General features: G+C 39.5%; 1 protein-coding gene across 34 annotated transcripts in view; it reads right to left on the bottom strand.

Moving 5' to 3' along the window:
* The window catches only part of NEB (nebulin), a 226,748-nt gene that overhangs the window by 195,833 nt on the left and 10,394 nt on the right, over positions 1–20,521 (bottom strand). For all 34 annotated transcript variants that reach the window (XM_060152928.1, XM_060152894.1, XM_060152905.1 and 31 more), the window contains exons 9-20: positions 19,969–20,073; positions 14,513–14,617; positions 10,079–10,183; positions 9,330–9,437; positions 6,683–6,799; positions 4,952–5,056; positions 4,758–4,865; positions 4,556–4,660; positions 4,064–4,162; positions 2,739–2,843; positions 1,658–1,765; positions 1,459–1,572 (exon numbers count right to left, since the gene is read on the bottom strand). In XM_060152928.1, the coding sequence (XP_060008911.1) occupies positions 1,459–1,572; positions 1,658–1,765; positions 2,739–2,843; positions 4,064–4,162; positions 4,556–4,660; positions 4,758–4,865; positions 4,952–5,056; positions 6,683–6,799; positions 9,330–9,437; positions 10,079–10,183; positions 14,513–14,617; positions 19,969–20,073 (1,284 nt within the window). The remainder of the gene's footprint in view (positions 1–1,458; positions 1,573–1,657; positions 1,766–2,738; positions 2,844–4,063; positions 4,163–4,555; positions 4,661–4,757; positions 4,866–4,951; positions 5,057–6,682; positions 6,800–9,329; positions 9,438–10,078; positions 10,184–14,512; positions 14,618–19,968; positions 20,074–20,521) is intronic.

The following is a 20,521-nucleotide window of genomic DNA, read 5'->3' as shown; positions in this document are numbered from 1 at the left end:
CAGTATGCAGGCTTCTCACTGTTGTGGCCTCTCCCATTGCAGAGCATAGGCTCCAGACGCGCAGGCTCAGCAGCCATGGCTCACGGGCCTAGCCACTCCACGGCATGTGGGATCCTCCCGGACCGGGTCATGAACCCGTGTCCCCTGCATTGGCAGGCGGACCCTCAACCACTGTGCCACCAGGGAAGCCTGACTCACTGTTATTTTAGTGGCATGTTGTTTAGTCCCAAATGGCTTTAAAAGACTCTTTTTAAAAGCGATGTGTGCTCTGTATCTGCAGCTTAGATTTTAGTCTGAATATTATTTGAGAATGACTCATCATTGACTATCTCTTTTGGTTGCCAACATGAATCAATTAACAAGTACTTATTGAACACTTATTATGCACTTAATAACTTAGTGTTCTAATGGGTTCTGTGGTAGGGTAAAAACCAAAGATAAACATACACGTGCTGTCAATGGGAGCTATAACTTTCTTGAGTTGAGACAAAATAAGGAACTGGTGAAGAAGATAGTATTATGTATGTGAGCACTGTATACTGACTGTATATAATCACACTGTATCTAATTCAGTGTGAATTTACTAGAGAAAATAACTGAATAAGACGTTTAAAGTGCTATATGACTATACAGTAAATGTGAAATGATTTAAAGAAGGTTTAATAGCTCACAATATGAACACATGGTTAAAATGAAACTAAATGATACAAACACCCTTCTCTTTCACCATGAAAAGCTAATATTTGCAAGCTATGTTGAACATTCTTACCACTTTTAAGGGATTCTCCAAACATTTTAAAACACAGTGTATACTGCAATTTTCAATAGTATATGTTTGCCTCTCTATGGTAAGAATTTTAACTGGAAGATGATAGATATCCTAAAGGCAATCCTTAGGGAATCCATGAATTCTCTATGAAAGTCAGGCAAAAGATGTGAAAAAAACTCCATTTCCCTAAAGAGATGGACCAGATCTTTTATCAGATTCTCAACGGGGCCTATAATTAATGGAATCTTAGACCTAGGCCAATACTAATTACTAAAGTCAGTAAAGAGCAATGTTAGCTATACTAAGATTTTTATCTCTGACTCATGATTTTCTTCCAAAATAAAGTCACTTTTTAAACCACAATTTTAAGTTACTTTTCAATTAGAAAATATGAAAACATCTTAATGTTTTCCAAAAGGTGTTGAGAATTACAATCAATATTCTACTAAATATGAATACAGGTTTTTTCAAAGTGAAATGAAGATCAAGTACAAATCATTAATTTCTCTCCTCAAACATGAGAGGTGCAAGAGTCTGGGGAATCACTGTACTTCTAAAGTTGTCCTCAGCAGTTCATTCTTGTGAACCTGAGAGAGCCCATGGATATGGAATCTTTTTACACCATTACCCTTGGGCATGTTGACTGGGACACAATCTTGAAAACAAGACAGATTCACAAAAGCACTCACATCACTCTGGTTTTTGGCCGTCTTCAAAGAGTGCAGCATCTTGGGATCATCGTTAATGCTGAGGGCTCCAATCATCTTTCCTTTGCTTTTCTCATAGTCTTTCTTGTACATCACCTGCAAAGACATCACACGTGCCAGATCTCACTCATCAGGAAGATCGCTGAGGCCCCCCCTGTCCAGGTGCCCAGGCCATACTCACATCGCTAGAGTTCCTGGTATTGGCTTTGGCTGCCAGCAGGGGAATGGCATCCACCTTAATGTCAAACTTCTTAGCTTTGGTCTTCTCCCAGTCATACTTATAAGCATTCTGGACAGAAAAATTTCAGCAGAGGAATGGGTAAAAGTAATATGCATGTTATCACACTTTAAAGACTAGAGGGTAACCCAATACCTTGTCTTACTATAAAAAGACCACTTTCTTTGTTTAAGAAATTGTGCATATTTTAGATAATTCTCCTCAAGATGAATCTTCCAATTCTCTAAGATTAAGTTTCTCTACTCTCCATGAGAATATTGTATTATATTAACTTCATTCTAGTTATCATACTAATATTTGAGTCCTAACACTGAATATTTTATAGAGTGGCACAAATATTCTATAGTTAACTTACTTTGTATTATATAAAGGCACCATTTTTATTTGATCTCAAAGTCCTCTGAAAAGGTTATTTCACGAATCATTGCAATACTCATTGATGCTGGATAATTTTAGTACTTATTTAAAGAATTGTTGAAGAAATTGAAACCCTCAAGGGTAATTTGACTTTTCTATAAAATTAAGTTTGGAAATGAAAGATAGCAATGGATACCTGGCCTTATGCCTTTTGAATACCCTATATCTTTGTTAGTGCAAGTTCTCTTACATGTAGAAATAAGTATCATTTGTGTGAAATAAGGGACTTTATATGCCTGGGGAGTAAACAAAATGAAACTGTATCTTAAAATATGAGGTCCTGAAAGAAAATTATAGTATAGTATAAAAGGATATATGGCTAAAAGAGCTTACATTAAGATTTGCAATTAAACATACATGAACGGTGGTATTTTGAGGGTTGGTTAAAATATATTAAGATTGTCTCATTGTATGAAGCTACTTATAAGATTGCTACACACATTTTATAAGGTGAGTTTAAAGTTACCCTGGCAGAGGCATAGGGACACAATACAAATGTTAACTGTTATTCCCATCTTTAACATTGAAATATTTATTCAATGAGGCAATTCAAAAATAAAAGCATAGTTGTCAGTATAACACATGGCATAGTGCACGAGGAACTCACATCACTCAGGTTATAGGCGTTGACTTTGTGCTGGATAAAGGCAGGAGTATCTGGAGGTATATGGCACTTGAACTTTTCATTTTCATGTTTTGCTTTGTAATTTAGCTGAGAGCAAGAGAGAGAGAGAAAATGAGCCATTTAGTTCTCAATTCAGAGGAAGATTGTTCCAAAATACAAAAGAAAAAAAATATTGGGTGGTACATTTCATGAGATAAAATGTAAAATACATTTTGTTAAATAACAACTGACAGAGTCGTTACGGATCAAAAGAGAAATCCACCTGGAGGGGTGGGATAGGGAGGGTGGGAGGGAGACGCAAGAGGGAAGAGATATGGGAACATATGTATATGTATAACTGATTCACTTTGTTATAAAGCAGAAACTTAACACACCATTGTAAAGCAATTATACCCCAATAAAGATGTTAAAAAAAAAAAAGAAAAAGAGAAATCCAGATCTAGGGTGGGCCACTCTGCCTTACTGACACTGCGTGGAGGATAGTTGACAGCTGTTATCATATCTGTCACCATGGTAGGGCCCTAATGGAAAGAGGTGGCACTTCCATACGTGGGAGCTCCCCTCTTTATATATCACAATTGGTCCTGTAGGTTCTGAGAGTGACAGCCTTTCTTCCTTTCTGCTGTCAACGCTCAATCACTGGAAAATCTTTTCTAACAAATCTGGTTATGTCCCCTCACATGCATTATGGTTTGTGGATACTCTAACTGAAGTCTTCATTTCTGGCCATAATCCACCGAGGTTACTTTTATTTTTCATTTTTTTATTTCAACACAAGTTTGGAAATTCACACTGAAAATTTATATGATAAAATATATCTCAAAGACTCCATTTCCTAAAAACTTATTTGAGAGACAGAGAAATCCCATGTACTGAATACCCGCTCTGGGCCAGGATGTGTACTATGCGTGTATCTTCTTTCACAATCTTCAAAACCACTACAAATTATCAAAGGGAACTATGAGGTATGGAGAGGTTAAACAACTTTCCTAGGCCCCAGGTCATAAATGACAGAGCTGGAATTTGAATCCAGTTCTCTCTGACTCGGAAACTCATGTTCTTTCCAGTGCATTAAGCTACGTTAGTTTCCCTTGCAGAGCTCTTTTACTATAATTGTTATCCACCCAAGAAGATGTAAGGTAACTAAATAGGAAAGTATTTTAGGTGATTACAAATATATACAAGTTAAACTTGTTAAAAGTTACATAGCCTTTTTTATAAATGTGACAAGTCACTGGATTTCACGTATAGAGTTATGATATGCTATCCCTCATAACTGGATTTCTTGGATATTTAGGGGAACTTACATCACTCAGCTGTTTGGAATTGACTTGGGCTTGCACCAGAACAGGAGAGTCGGTGACCTGAGTGAATTTTGTCTTATCTGGGTGGACTTTGTAGGTGTGCTGTGGGGGAAAGAGAATCACGTTTAGTAGTATCACTTGTCAAATCCAAGTTGGCCTATAGGCCAAGCAAGCAGAACCCCATCCCCCAAAAGAAAAGAAACTTTCAGTAAGCAAAACGCATTTTTTCTAATTAGACTGCAGTTTCTTTGAGAGATGCTCTTACATCTATATAGGAAACTTTCCCATATCTACAGATTCCTGATTACTTTTCTTTGGGAAAATGAGCTAGAATTAGCGCTTGAGACATGTGGGTGACAACAGGGAAAAATAAGTTGTGTTTCTTACAGACTCCTTGCTTGCATTTGTTTGCAAAAGTGTCAAAATATTAAACACATCTTGATCACTAGATACTGTGGAGGGTGGTAACATTCACAGTTTATACTACAGACTTACATCTTTACACTTATCTAGTTTCTTCATTGCTACATATTCTTGAGTTATGGTCTGGGGGAAGAAGCCTTTGCCTCTGTCCTCTTCATATTCTGCTTTGTAGTTTTTCTATGAGGAAAAGAAATCAGACATAAGGATGCAACCAGTGTATTCATGCCCTAAAAATGTGTTATTTGGGAAGTCAAACAATTGCCTTAGAACTTACATCACTGTTCTGAGCTGAGACTTTCATGCAGTGTGTATGATATGGATCCTCAAAGCTGCCTACATAATGTCCCAAAATATTCTTTAAGTAGGAATCTTTATATTTAGTCTGAAAGACAAAACATATTTCATTTGTTTATTGGCAAAGTGATGGGTCTTTGATTTAACAGAGGAAATGACCATGGGGTGGCTTACATCACTACTGAAGTTCTGCAGAACTGTATCAAGCTTAAATTTGGGGGTCTCACAGTAATTTATGCTCTTTGCCTTTGTCTTTTCATAGTTTTCCTTGTACAGTTTCTGTCAAAGAAAAAAAAATCAGTTACAGTAGATTCCTGTCACTCCCACCCTGATTATTACACTTGTATTTTCTAACACTAAACAAAGGAAGAAGAAAAAATATATTACCTGTCAACTGTCTAAAAACTGACAATCAAACATTGGAGTGTCATAAATGATAAACCTTTTCTATTAGCAATTATTGTAAAGCCTAAGTTTTTAATATTCTCCAAAAAATTAAGAAACCACTATACTGCCTCAGACCAAGACCTTAGTTGTAGAGGTTCTTGCGTATCTGAATTGCTGCCTTTTAGACCTCCCAACTCAATACTCTTCCCTCACTAGTGATGCCCCAGTAAACAGGAATACTCTGAGCAACAGCAAATTTTTCATTTTTTTAAAACAAACCTTCATGGAAAAAGTCTAGCACACAGAGAAATACGTACTCTTCCTCTTTCCACCAAGGAAAAAAATCCCTTATCATACGAGCAGACAGGACACCTTAAAAATAAGGTATATACAAGAGTCTACTAACTCCTCTTCTCTGCTAGGATTTATCTTTAGCTCTAAAAGTTACTGGAGTTTACAGGGCACAACATGATTTTTTCATGTTTGGTTTTGAAATAGTAAATAGTGCTATTCATTTTCAATATTTTTATATTGCTGTCTTTTTCAACAAAATGGATTTGAACTTCAGTTTTTATACATTTGATAAAGATGACCTTCATTTAGGAAGCAGGCGATGTGCTTTGCATTGATTTCCCAGTAGAGCTATTTGAACAGATCCATTTACATCCTCTCACCTGCCACTCCACTCGTCCCACTCCTCAGTCACATGTACACATTTCTGTGGTGCTGACTTAATTCAAGGCACAAAGAAAAGACAACTAACTCACACAGAGAGCTACATATAATCCTCAAATACTGGAAAACTTAATACTGCCTAACCGAAAGGGAAAAACTCAACTGATCTTATGTTCAGTCTCTTTATATATTGATATATAATCAAAGTGGTCTTGGGCTGTTAGTCTTTTAATGCCAGGCCCAGTTCTCACTTATCTAATCTATTTGAAACCTAATGGATTAGACAAGCTCTTAATATTCCACAAGTAGAAATTGCTCTGAAGACTTAGGGAGCCATCTTTTAAGTTCTGCTATCTGCAGATGATGGTTTCTGGGGCCAAGACCTGAGTAGAAAATGGCAGAGTTTGGGGAGAGAAGTTGTGAAACACAGGACCTCTTCCTTCTTCTCCTAGCAGCAGGCTTGAAGAGCACAAGGGTAGGGCACTAAGTGGCTTCATCTTTCTCTCCTCCCCTTTCAAAGTCTCCTTCTGCCTCTGTCAGAATCACAACGTAACTCCTACAATGTACTCTTTGCCCACACAAAGGCATAGGCTCCTGGAGCTTATAAGCAAATGAGGATTTCCCTGCCCGCTGAACTAAGTCCACAGGCTCCCCAAATTGACACACATCATACTCAGAGGCACTAATGCCTTCCTGTGGTTAGACAGCTCCAGGGAAACTGTTACACCATAACCTTAAAGTATTTGTAAAGTTCTATTTGCATTTATTCATTATAGAAGGAGAGAAGTTTCATCTCTCTTGCTGTTAAGGTTAAAAACACACTTTTGACAAGAATATACTTACATCGCTCAGGGCAACTCCTGCCGCCTTCAGCTGCCTAAGCAGTGGGTTTTCTGAAGCAGGAAGTACATTATAATCTGCTTTTCCTTTATTCTTTTCATAGTCTTCTTTGTATTTTACCTGTAGGAGTGAAATAAAGTGATAAAGTAACTCTCCAGGTTATTTTTGCTCTCGTCTCTATTACAGATATTATGACATAGCTCCACAAATTGATTTTCTCTTTAGAAAAATGGCAGCTTGACATTTCATAAACAAAATATTCATAGTAACTCATGACAGCAGCAGGGAAACTGCATACATTTTCAGGATATCTTTTCTTCTCATTCATTTATTCATTCAAAAATATCCATAGGGCATTGATTACGTTCCTGGCCCTGGGACAGATAAAAGAAAGAGTAACACATGGTCCCTGACCTCAGAGAGACAGGGAGGGAAGGCGGGGGGCAGGGGGAGAGAAAGAATAAAAGAAAGATGCACATCATAATAACGACAGTACATCATGCCCCAGATACCTGCTGCTCCAGAACCCTCATTCATCTCTTAACCTCCACCTGCCTATGTGCCAACACATTTCTAAGAAAAAAGCTAGAGGCTTCATGCCTCATCCGTGACTATGTGTGTGAGCACATGTGTATTTAATGTACACGCGGGAGAAAGAGGAAGGGGCTGGGGCTAGATGAATGCTGGCAACCTCATCTTCTCCTTCTGCACCCCCTGTTTTGCACCTTCAATTCCAGCTATGACAGAAGCTTTAAGCGAGGGCACAAAAGCCCCCTTCAGGCGCATGTCCAAAGGAAAGAAAACAAGAAACTGGTCTTAATCTTGACCATGATCTCCAGTGCCAGCCATTTGTTCAAGCAATGTAATGCGAGAATATAGACAAGTTGAGGGAATCCTAGATAATCTGCCAACATTTAAGAACCTCAGAAACAAATACAATCATCTTGGTATCCAAAGGCAGGAGATACACTCTGAAACACAGATGCACCACCCCCTAGAGCCCAAACAGGGGACTCGCAGGGGGTGTTCTACAGGAGTAGAGGATATAGATAACCTCTCTATCTTATAGAATTATCTATTTCCTTGAACAATGGAAACAACCAGAAAGGAAATTTCACAAACCCTACTATCCGCCTATCTGCATCCTGAATTCGCAACCTCCTCCCCTGTTTCTGCGGAAGCCATCCCCTCCTCTTAAGTGCCAGGTCCCTTCCCCTTTCCCCTATTCTAGGACAACACGCCAGCCACTTTCTTCCCCCGGCCCTCAACATCATCACATTTTCCCACTACACTGGATTTTTTTTCTATCAGCATAGAAACATGGTATTTTTGTCTCCTACCTAAAAAAATCCCCTCTTCACCTACTTATCCATCAGCTACTACCCCTTTTTCTTCTTTTCTTTTCAGGAAAATACTTTGGAAGAGTGGAGTACACTCAAATTCTATTTCTCTTTCATTCACTCATGAACCCTCTCTAAGCAGATTCAACCAAATTTCTCTTCTTAAGTTCACCAGAGACCATACATTGATAAATCCACTTCAGAAACATTTGACACAGTTGCTCACTCCCTTCCTTCTTCACCTGCTTCCCAAGACATCACTTTCTCCTAATTTTGCTCCAATCCCATCTCACTGATGTCTTCACATGGAAGCACTCCAGAGTGCAGTCCTTAGAGTTTTCTGTCTACACTTCCTCCCTTGATGGCCTCCAGTCTTATGACATTAAATACAGTCCATATGCTACTGACGCCCAAATTTATATAGCCTTCCCAGATATCTCTCCTGCAACTTCAGACTCATGTAATCAAATGCCCACTTGACATTTCCTCTTAGGTGTCTCAAAGGCATCTCAAATTTTACATATCTGAAGAGCTCAGGTCTCCCCTCTAAAAAGAAATTACCTACTCCTTCCACCATCTTCCGTATCTTGACAAAGGGAAACCCCATCCACCTAGTTGCTTAGACCTAAACTTTTCTCTCATAACCCACATCCAAGCCATCAGCAAATCAGGTCAGCTTTACTTTCAAAATACTTCTCATCACTTTCTGTGCTACCCTCCTGGTCCAAAATATCACTGTCTTGCACCTGGATACTGAAATAGCCTCCTAAGTGATGTGATTTTTCTGCTTTCACTGCTCCAGCAGAGCCAGCACCAGGGTTAGGATCAAATCTGATTGGCTTTGAACTTATTGCTCTTTCTGGTGCTTTAGAATGCCTAGGAGTAGACTATTTACCAAAGTCACTCTATAGAGTATATGAGCAGATCCATGGATTCAAGTATCTTGTCTGTGACTATATTTTCACCAGTTAGTAGGAAAATAGAAAAATGATGGTAGTTGTAAGTGTGAAGTGTCTATATGCATATAAGGCTGCCAGTTGCTTTTTGTTGAGAAATTCTTTTGTCCTTTCTACTTCTGGGTATCAGAACGTCCTTTAGTCTAAGAAATGCTGAAGATGGTAATTGAGTATTGTGAATTCTCCTACATGGCAATTTAAAAAAAAAAAAATTGGTAGCCCTATTGTAATCCCGAAGTATTTTTCTTATTGTTCCCCTAAGAACCTTTTTTTCCCATTATATACAAAAGTAAGAGTTGTAAGAAATTCACCCACACTGAGACCATCAAGATAAAAGAGAGAATGTCCCCATACCTTGCTAGTTGCCACCCCAGCTTGTTTATTCACTTTGTACTCTGGTGTTTCAGTCTGCATGAAGTAGATCTGGTCTTTCATATTCTCAAAGTCTTCCTGGTATTTCCTCTGTAAGACATTAAACATGCTGGAGAACTGCTGAGGGAACAAACTACGTAAATATTTTGTACGCGAGGACAGAGACTATTTGGAGATGTTACCCAAAGCCATGCTCCTCTTAGCTTCTGCAGGTCAGATTACAATTATAGAATGTGGTGCCATCACAAAAACCATTAGCAACTTAACAGAGACTTGGGAAAATTATAATAGGCTGAAAGCCAACTTCAAATAAGGAGCTCTCAAAGGCCAGAGGCAGAGAACTTAAGCGAAGAGAAAAAGAGGACTTATGTTGTCCAGGGAGGAGAATCTAGGAAGAAACTAATCAGTTTCATAAATGTACCGTGTGAGTGCCCAGACACAGAATAAACTTAAAAGGACCCCTTTCACCTGTACTCACTTTGAAACCATATTGTTCCTATGAAAACCGAGGCAAGAATAATGGAATCCAATAAAAACAGCATTTCTCAAAAGGAAGGAAAGATAGTGGAATTTCTTTCTAAATAGGAACACTACACAGGTCTTACCCCCAAGAAGAGGTGCCCAGATTCAAATGTTCCAGTACCATTGCAGGAGCAGCAGGTGGCTAGAAGTCATACAGGAAAGGGTCACCCTCTCAACCCAAGGACATCTGGCAATCCATTCCTACTTACCGTGCTGATGTTATTAGTATTCATTCTGGCGGTTGCAACTTCAAAGCAAGGTGTCTCACTCCATTTGCCTTTGATTTTATTTTCATAGTCTTCCTTGTATTTTTGCTAGGATAAAAAAACAAGAAAGAAAGAAAATAAGACAAGCAAAATCTGGGAATTGCCAAATAAGGCAGCTAATTAAGTGGTAGTGGTTGGCTTTTAAAAATATCTTGACCAGGCCCTTCCTGGGTACCTAATAGATGTCTTCAAATCTCCCAGTATAGTGTCAATTTACCCAAAAGAAGGTTGGGTGCAGGGGATAGAGGTATCAATCCCCGCTTTGCTGAGTTTAGAGACTTAGTTCACTGAGAACTCACAGATGGTCCCTGATGTTTGAGGGAAGAGAGAGTCGGATGCATCTTCCTTCTATAATTCATAGTTATAATAAAACCATTCAACCCCAGATTTTCATGCCTGATGAACTTTGCCATTAATTTCTGAACTTTACCAAAACTCCTAGTTATCCAGAAAGCAACACAACAAAATTTGGCATGTAGGCCAATGAATAAGACTTCCTGGTTTAGACTTAAAGAAATTTTAATGAGAACTGACAAGTAATTAAAAAATTGAACTGCTGTCCCATATTAACTCACAAACACCACACCACCTGAATCTTAGGCTGTGAGCTCCTTGGAAAGAGGAATTATATCTTTTTCATTTTTGAATCCTCCGGATCTAACACAAAATGCAGTATGCAGAAGTTACCACATAAATGTATGTTCAACTATGTTAAATTGAACCTAGTCCATGATATATTGACTACCTTGGCTTGAATATTCTTGGAATCGAATTAACCCCAAATTTGGGACATGAGCCCGAGCCAGAGCTGGGTTAGAGCAATTTCCCCTCCTTTGCTCAATAGAATGTGTCCACAGACATTACCAGGGGGTCTCAAAGTGTTTGCCTGCCTATACCCCCACCATACTCTCCAAAGAAAAAGAAAGTCATTTTCTGTTACACCTTTAAAGAACAAGTACCAAGGGTGGGTGATATGCAAAGCCAGAGAATTTGAGTCATAGGAAGCCCAGCCCTCTCTCTAACACCCTATATCCTTTCTTCTCAAAAGGTTAACATTCTAGATCCCAGTTTCTCCTTTCAGGTCCAGACCTAGTGTCAACTGGAAATTCCAACCTGAAATCTTATATCTTTCCTATCACGAGTCTGTACGAAAGCAGAGAAGCAGGCACAGAGAAGCTAAAGGGACTTCCCAGTGTTTCTTACAGAACCCCCTGTAACAACCCCAGCTGGTTGTAGTAGGCACGGTGTACACGAACAGTCCTGCCTGCCTACCCATCTCTACAAAACGCGCTGAGCCAGGAGGAGGTGCTGGCATGTACGTGATGGCTTTGGCCAAAGACAATGGTGAGAGACTTGATTCTGAAAGGTACAGTAAGGAAGGATGGTAAACAGAATGTAACGGCAATATAATCATTACAGATATGTGTTCCTTATGTTAAAATCTGAACTGGAGGCTGTAAGACAAAGGGATGGATCTGGGAGACATAATCTGACAAGGAAATGCTACGAAATTAAAGCACGAAAGGGAGTAGATAAAGGAGATTTTACGTTTTTGGAGAGAGAGGAAATGATACTGAAACATGGGTCAAAGCAGCTTAAGAGTGAGGAAAACTTCAAAAGAAAGGCAGCAAGTCCCACATCTAAGTCACCCCTGGCAGCCCTACACCTCTCTTACTGGATGGTTTGTTGTTGGATGGACTGCTACCCGTCACAAGCACTTCTTCCCAATTATTATTGGGACTATTATTTTGGGACTATTATTATTTGACTATTATTTTGGATGCACAACAGCCATTTAGAAGTTGGAAATCTGGATGAGACTGGGATGAATAACTATCACCATGGCTGAATCTAATGACCTTCATCCACAGCCCTCCTCCCCTTGGATCGTATTGTTATTCCACAAAGCAAACCCAGTTGTAGCAATGCTTTCAAAGTACCCAATGCTGTCTCTGCATCCAGCAGACTGCTGCAACCCAATAGGCATATAATCCAAGCCACCACTGTAATGTTAAGTTTTCTAGTAGCCATACTTTAAAATGTAAAAAAGGAACAGGTGGGAAATTAATTTTAATAATATATTTTACTTAAGCCAATAGATGCCAAATATTGTCATTTCAATGTAATATAAAGTAATTAATGAGCTATTTTACCTTTTGTCATACCAAGTGTCCAAGATCCAAGATCCAGTGTATATTTCACACATATAGGACTCAGTTCATAACCTCACATTTCACGTGCTCAATAGTCACATGTGTCTGGTGGCTACTCTATTAAAAGTGCAGCTCTACAACCTAAGTGTCCATCGACAGATGAATGGATAAAGAAGATGTGGCACGTATATACAATGGAATATTACTCAGCCATAAAAAGGAAAGAAACTAAGTTATTTGTAGTGAGGTGGATGGACCTAGAGACGGTCATACAGAGTGAAGTAAGTCAGAAAGAGAAAAACAAATACCGTATGCTAACACACATATATAGAATCTAAAAAAAAAGAAAAAGAAAAAAATGAAAATTGTAAGAACCTAGGGGCAAGACGGGAATAAAGATGCAGACCTACTAGAGAATGCACTTGAGGATACGGGGAGGGGAAGGGTAAGCTGGGACAAAGTGAGAGAGTTGCATGGACATATATACACTACCAAACATAAAATAGATAGCTAGTAGGAAGCAGCCGCATAGCACAGGGAGATCAGCTCGGTGCTTTGTGACCACCTAGAGGGGTGGGATAGGGAGGGTGGGAGGGAGACGCAAGACAGAGGGGATATGGGGATTTATGTATACATATAGCTGATTCACTTTGTTATAAAGCAGAAACTAACACACCATTGTAAAGCAATTATACTCCAATAAAGATGTTAAAAAAAAAAAGAGTGCAGCTCTAGACTAACTGGCAAGCCTAAATTAGTGGAGAGACTGATTATAGAGGAGTTTGAAATAGATTTTTTTTTAAATCACTTTCAAGTACCCACCCCGCATACTCAAATGAGGTAAAAGAATGTTGCAAATATTAAAAATAGATTCATTTTTCTTTCTAAATGACTACTTGAAAGCCATTTTTTATTTTTCTCCCCCCCAAAAATAAATAAATAACCATCCTTCTCTCTAATTGTCCTTCTCTCCAATCTTATTTACAGTAGCAACACTTTCAGGAGGCCATCTCTTTGTGAATAGTTAGGTTTAAAGTTAGTATCTGCTTAGCCCTGCCTGGGCAAAATTTCAGGTTCACGGTATTCCTATCAGTGAAAATTTACTGTACTTAGATCTTTTATCCAAATAGCCCTTGGTTACACCAGTAGGTAATCTGCAATGTCAGACACTAAAAAATATTGCTGAATAGACTTCATCATCTGTAATCTTCTTCCTTCTCCTTTACTGGAGACATAATTTCCCCAAAAATACTTAAACAAGATAGAAATCATGACGTCCCATCACAATTCAAGCAGAAGACCAAACTGACAGTCAACTCCACAGAGGGCAAAGGAAAGTATTTAAAAGCAGCAGTATCCCAGAAGAAAGTGGCCTGATTTGGGCCAAATTAAAATGGGAATTTAGGGGCTTCCCTGGTGGCACAGTGGTTGAGAGTCCGCCTGCCGATGCAGGGGACACGGGTTCGTGCCCCGGTCCGGGAGAATCCCACATGCCGTGGAGCGGCTGGGCTCGTGGGCCATGGCCGCTGAGCCTGCGCGTCTGGAGCCCGTGCTCCGCAACAGAAGGGGCCACAGCAGTGAGAGGCCCACGTACCGCAAAAAACAAAAAACAAAACCAAAACAAATAAAATGGGAATTTAGCATGGATCTATTCATCAGTTGAACATCTGTTTCTCTGCATTCCCTGTCAGGGCTGCATTCCTCAGAGCTAGTTTACCAGACTAAATACAGACAGAGTAAGCTGTTTGCCAGGACCTTAAAAATTATGAGGTGCACTTCCCAGGGCTGTCTAACCAAACTACATCTGAGAGATCACTCATGCACTCTTATTTTCTCCAAGTCTGACTCTGAGCATAAAACTATACAGGGTCTGCACTGAATTAAAACAATCAGATCCTTTGTGGAAATTTGCAGTTACTTGGTTACTCTGTTAGTATCCCTCTCATAAGTCAAAATGTCAAAGGACATCAGGACATGGGTTCTGTTCTCAAAACACTTTCCCATGTATCAATCACTGAGTCATCAAGCTGGCTGAGTATTTATTAACATGGTTCCACGGTGTTAATGGATGTGTTTCTTTAGCCGTAGAGTTTTCCGGTCATATACACAAATACTCTTAGTGTTTGTGTTGCGTTTTTAGGTTTACCTTAGTTACTTTCTCTGATGGCTGAGATTATTCAGCAGAGTTTTCAAGGGAAACAGTGTCCCAGCCCCATTTACTTACCTTGCTCACTTGATTGGTCACTTTCTTGGCAAATTCTATATCTGGAGGATCCGGCAGAGATGTGAATTGAGTTTGCTGTTCAGCGTGACCTTTTTTGTAGGCAATCTGACAAAATAAAAGACAGGGATGCTCAAGAGCTATAGCAAATTAATCTACTTCCCACATTCCATTTGTTGACATTTTTTAGAAAAGGCTATGTCTTCCACTTTATTTGAAGTCTTACATTTTAGAGTACTGTAATTTATCCTTTTAAATGTTACAGGCCCTTTCTCTCAGCTTTACTAGTGATTTCAATTCCTTTGAGTCTTCCTTCTCCAAGACTATTGGCTTTACATCCATCCCCTTCCATTCGTCTCCACACCATGATTTACAACTAAAGATATTCTCTTAAGTAGCACCCTCAACTCCCATCCCCTTGTCTTTACATCACACCTGCTCACAAACTCCCAGCTCTGGAAAAGTCAAGCACACACTTCAGCTGTTCTTATATCCAGGATGCTGAGTGCTGCTGAGGAAAATCACACAACTCTATGGATTAGGTAATGACAGCACCATAAGCAGGGTTAAAAGGGACACTGGAAGAAGGTGCAGAGGTGGGAGAGGGAACCTCTGGAACCCAAGCCTCTAGTTGAAATCTATGTGTCTACCCAATGGTATGTTCTGTGAACAGCTACTTGCTTGGTGCTCTGTGCCCAAAACTCTGCATTTATGGTATCCAATTGCTACTTCGCCTTTACTGAAGCTTGAACATCCCATTTTGTGTCTCTGGTCAGTCTCTACTCCCAGTGACTCGTCTGAAACCCCAACACTGTCCAATCCGCTCCATTTTCCTCTCAGCTTCCTCTTTCATAAAGACAGGCTACACACTTATCTTTATCTATCCTCATCCCTGCCTCTCCCAGCCCCTGCATGGCTCAGAGGAAGCATCCCTTGCAGGGCATGAGTCCTGCACATGGGGTGCTGCTCACTCCAGTAGCCCTGGGTACCCAGCTCGAGAAGCCACCCCTCTTCTTTCTTACAGATTCAACAGCCCCCCCTTCATTAGCTTCTTTCCTTCAGCCTACAAAAGGCCTCTTGAACCTTAAAATAAGCATTGTGCCCATTGACTATGCATCCCCCTGGCTCCTGTTCTCCCTTTTTTCTTCACTACTGACTTCTCTGGCTTTTTCTTCCACCAGTCTTGACCCCTGCCTCTAACAATGCAGAACATTCACAGATCCCCAGACACACAAGGTCCTTTTATGCCTCTGAACCTCAGACATGCTGTTCCCTTTCCCTGGAAGCTCCAACTCCACCCTCTCCCCATCTGCTTGCAAACTGATACTCATTCTTCATGTCTCAGGACAGGCACGGTTTCACCTCTTGAGCCTTTTTTGTCTTGATGACCTTCTCCTGGGATCTCACTCAACTTGGCCCTTACCTCCTTTAAAGGAATTATCGGATGACACTGTAACTGGTTGTTTACATGTCTGTCCCACCTTGGATTGTGAGCTCTGGGATGGCAACCTCTCATTTGGGAAGCCTGTTCCCTGTCTAGTACCTGACTGGAGCGAGGGTTTGATGACTGATTTCTGAATGTGTGTTTTACAAACTGAGGCCATCCGGGGAGATCTGAAGAGGAGAATTATCCTCCCAGCTCTTCCACTACTCAGCTGTGAGACTTCTACAGATGATTTCTTCTTCCATGTGGCAGTATCCTTATTTATAAAGTAAATAGGTAGGATAGTTCCAAGGTCACAATCATCTTCATCATACTTTAACCAAGTCTAACTATATCTTATTCTAAAAATATCTACCTAGTGCCTATATAAACACTTTCACAAATACTAAGTCGATTGGGATATAAAAGACAGATGTTAAAATGTATTTGTATTAATTCCATGGCTTATTTTCTTTTAAATAAGTGAAGACTTATTCTAGGCATAGGGCAACCTGTATTTTCCATGACTAGCTAAGTCCTTAAGGAGAAAGCAACATTCTGCCAGGAGAAATGCTTACTAAGTATGACATGCTGTCAAGAACTTTCTGAGAGATCAGATCTAGAAGTCCTAATTTCTGAAGAACCTCTGTTCAGAATTCTGTCTAGTTAGAATTCGGTACTCTGGATCAGCTTAAAGACTCTCAGTGTTTGCAAAGTCATTTGTCTCTACTTAGATAATAAGGAAAACATGGTAAGTAGGGTTAAGGACACAGAGAGGGAGAGAGAGCCTCTGAAACCAAACACTTAGCTCAAAATCTATGAACATACCCAGTGGTATGTTTGTGGACAACAGCTTGTTTGGGTCCCTGTGTCCAATAACTGTAGAAGTTCATGGTGCTGACAACAGTATTAATAGGCATGCTGGTAATCTGATACTTGGTCTGCAGCAAAAATAAAAGCCATACCTCAACTGCCAAGTCTTTCTGAGGCAAGGATGGGAAGATTCTACTTCGTTATTATAAATTCTTCTTCATTATGTCTTTTATTGAGATATCTCAAAAAATGTGGTCAACTTTAATTGTTCAAAGTCCATAGCACTAAAGTGGCATGGAGGTGACCCTTCATCTCTCCATTTTGTGGGTAAAAGGAGACATTTGGAGATTAAGAGTCTTCTTGGAAACTTCTCCCTAGGCTTACATGACATGGCATTTCCTGGTTCCCCTTCAACTTCTCTGACCTTTGTTCTGTCATTCTTCTGTTGGCTCCTTTCCAGGTGTCCTAAGTGTGGGTGTCCTTCAGAACTCTGCCCTTGGCCAAACACTGTTCTGCCTCCCTCATACATTTTCATGTCTATAGTTGTCAGTTTTTAAAAATTATTTGACTCAAATATTAATCTCTTGTCCTGATATCACACCTGTGCAATAGAACTAAATTTCTAATTTATCAAATGCCTTGATCTGAATGTTTCTTCCATTATCTCAACTCTATTTCTCTTTTCACTAAAGGCATCTTTACCACTTATACCCCTATTCACCCAGACTACCAGTTTGTCATAAACTCATGGATGTTTCCTTTCTCACCTTTATCTCCAATATCTAATGTCATTAACACTTTTTTAAATACCACCTTCAGATTCCTTTCTTCCTCTCCTTTGTCTCCACCATCCCTCTGATTTGTCTGTGTTACTAAAATAATGTTCTACACATCATGATGTTCCCTGTCTCAATCCACCATATGGTCCATCAAAATTTCTCCAGATTCTACTTTCAGGTGTTTGCTCTTTAATTCTTCTAGGTCTTTGTTAAACATTCCTTGCATCTTCTCGATCTTTGCCTCCATTCTTTTTCTGAGGTCCTGGATCATCTTCACTATCATTATTCTGAATTCTTTTTCTGGAAGGTTTCCTATCTCCACTTCATTTAGTTGTTTTCCTGGAGTTTTATCATGTTCCTTCATCTGGTACATAGTCCTCTGCCTTTTCATTTTGTCTATCTTTCTGTGAATGTGGTTTTCGTTCCAAAGGCTGCAGGACTGTAGTTCTTCTTGCTTCTGCTGTCTGCCTCCTGAGATTCTACTTTTATCATGTTGTTTTCCTCTCCAAAATCTTATGATGCTTCTCAATGCCTACCATATTATATCAAAGCTATTTTGCCTGATTTTCAAGGTCCTGCTACCAGTTTCTTACAAGTGCCTTCCTAACTGAGCACCCAAGCATTCACTTCCTTTTTTTTTTTCAATTTTTTTAAATTGAAGTAGAGTTGATCTACAATATTGTGCCCATCTCTGCTGTACAGCAAAATGACTCAGTTATACACACAGAGACATTCTTTTTTTATATTCTTTTCCATTATGGTTTATCACAGCAAGCATTCACTTTCTTTGTCCTCTGAAACTCCAGACTCATTTCACTACTGTCCCTTTGTCCAGTACTCTCTCTCCTCAAAATGCCTTTCCTGTTCATCACTACCTATTCCCTTGGGATCACCACCTCCACATGGCTTTCTCTGATTATTCACACATGTCCTGTCTTTCTCTTAGCAAATATTAGGCTGTAGGGTTTGGCTTTGGCTTTGGCTTTTTTGTTTTTGTTAATGTTTGTCTTGTTGTTTGTTATAGAACACTTTCATCTTACCAGCCTGGTTTTAAATTCTCAGGGGGAAAGGATGAAAATTTCTTGTACTTTTTCATCCTGCCAGGTATGCATGCATAATGGACTTTCAATAAAAAAAAAATTATTGATCACTTGATAAAGGCCACACAACAACATTGTACATTTATGAGATTCAAAACCAAACAGCTAATCTTAAAATTTTGAGAGGCAGAAGGTCCCCACACATTACAATTGCTGCCATTTACTAGCAGGCCTTAAAATTTTGTTATGCCTCCGTTACTTCCTAGTTTACCCTGTGGAAGGATAGGATTATATCTGTGCTATATTTTAATCAAATATATGCAAACTGGGATAGAAATATGTCTATTAAACTTGCAGTTGATATCAAATGATAGGAATTAAAAAATAGAGCTCAAAAGTTGGAGATACCTTCAAATGAGTATGTATAACTTCAGTTCAGGGCTAGATAGGATCCTAGGATGCATTCTAATGAGTCTCAAGATGCCAAGTGACTTTAGTCTATGTTTAACGTAAGAGGTTCAGGGGTCTATTGAATGAAAGACAATGTCTCATTCTATAATACAGTGTTTTCCTGAAGCCTAGAGCAGTCTTATTTTCAGTATGGCCTCTAGCAAATCAAGGGGTCAAGAAATAAAGTACCTCAAAACAAGGGCTAGTGCTGGACCCAAGTGGTCATCTTTGCTGCTGCTGCTCTCAATTCTAAGAGCTCTATTATGCCTTTTAAGTTCCTCTAATAAAGATTTCAAGGTCTAGGATACTAAAATTCTGGCCAATGGGGCTGCTGAATTTTTTTTTTTTTTCACTAACTCTGAAATATCCTCTATGTACACTCAATGGTGAGAGCTCTTTGTGAGATAACCACACCAAGATGTTTGGACAAGTATGTAGTCAGGTCCCCCGTGCAGAAGTAGGGGACATACCACAGTTCAGACTTTATGATTAGGATAGCAAATCAAAATCCTTCAATAACATTGTTCCCTTAATACAACTGGGAAGGTGGCTATAATCCCAATAAGTTTTTTTAAATGCCACTCTAATGTCACAGAAAAACTTAACTCCAGCCGGCGGGATAGAAGGACACATGCTCTAGCGGAAAGAACATTGGTCTTAGGATCACAAGACGAGGCTTTTGGTCTGGGCTCTGCCACTAACTACTTATGTGACCTTAGACTCATGTTCCTCACCAGTAAGAAGAGGGCATTAGACTAACTTATATGTAATATAAATTATAAAATCTAATTTAAATTAGACATCATAAATTATCATGATTCTAGATGTACTCCTTTACAATAATAGCACTTAGTCTTTTTTACAGGAGGAGTTGCAATGAACTTCTGGCTAGAAGACATAATTCGAGGTGTCCTGATTCCACACTCCCAAATGTGCACACTGCACTGCACTTACGTCACTGAGAGCTTTCTGGGCTTGGGCAACCCTCCTCAGCTCCGGGCTATCATTATATGGATAAAACAAAGTTTTGTCAGCTTCCCAGTCTTCAGTGTAAAGTTTCTAAATCAGGGAAGAATGAAAGTTATGAGAACGTGAGAACACACTTACTTGAAATATATAATTTTGAATTCATCCATCAATGGCATAAAGAACCCAGGGCAAGGTGAGAGCAAAGGTAAGTGGAATTCACAAATTCCATTCAATCCAAGTCATATTTATTAATAGCTTCTCCAGCTTCTCCTGACAAGTCTTACTTACAGAAGGGCAGACGTGTCTGATTTTGTTTCATCTCCCCTCTGTAACTGCACCTGCCTCCTGCAGCAAGTACTAATGCAAATGTAAGGAGCCAGGAAGCACTTAGCATAATTGCTGTGCTTAAACCTTTAATAAACCTTTAATAAGAGGGAGAAAATTAAAGCTTTAATGAGAGTGACAGCTGGGAATATCCAAAGTGTAGCACAGGCTCTACACTCTGTGGGTCTTTGTGGATCTCACAGCAGGCTCTCAG

This window comes from Lagenorhynchus albirostris, chromosome 6 (genome assembly GCF_949774975.1).
Source record: "Lagenorhynchus albirostris chromosome 6, mLagAlb1.1, whole genome shotgun sequence".
NCBI lineage: Eukaryota > Metazoa > Chordata > Mammalia > Artiodactyla > Delphinidae > Lagenorhynchus > Lagenorhynchus albirostris.
Note: the sequence above shows the minus strand (reverse complement) of the source record. Positions and strands in the feature narration are given on the sequence as shown.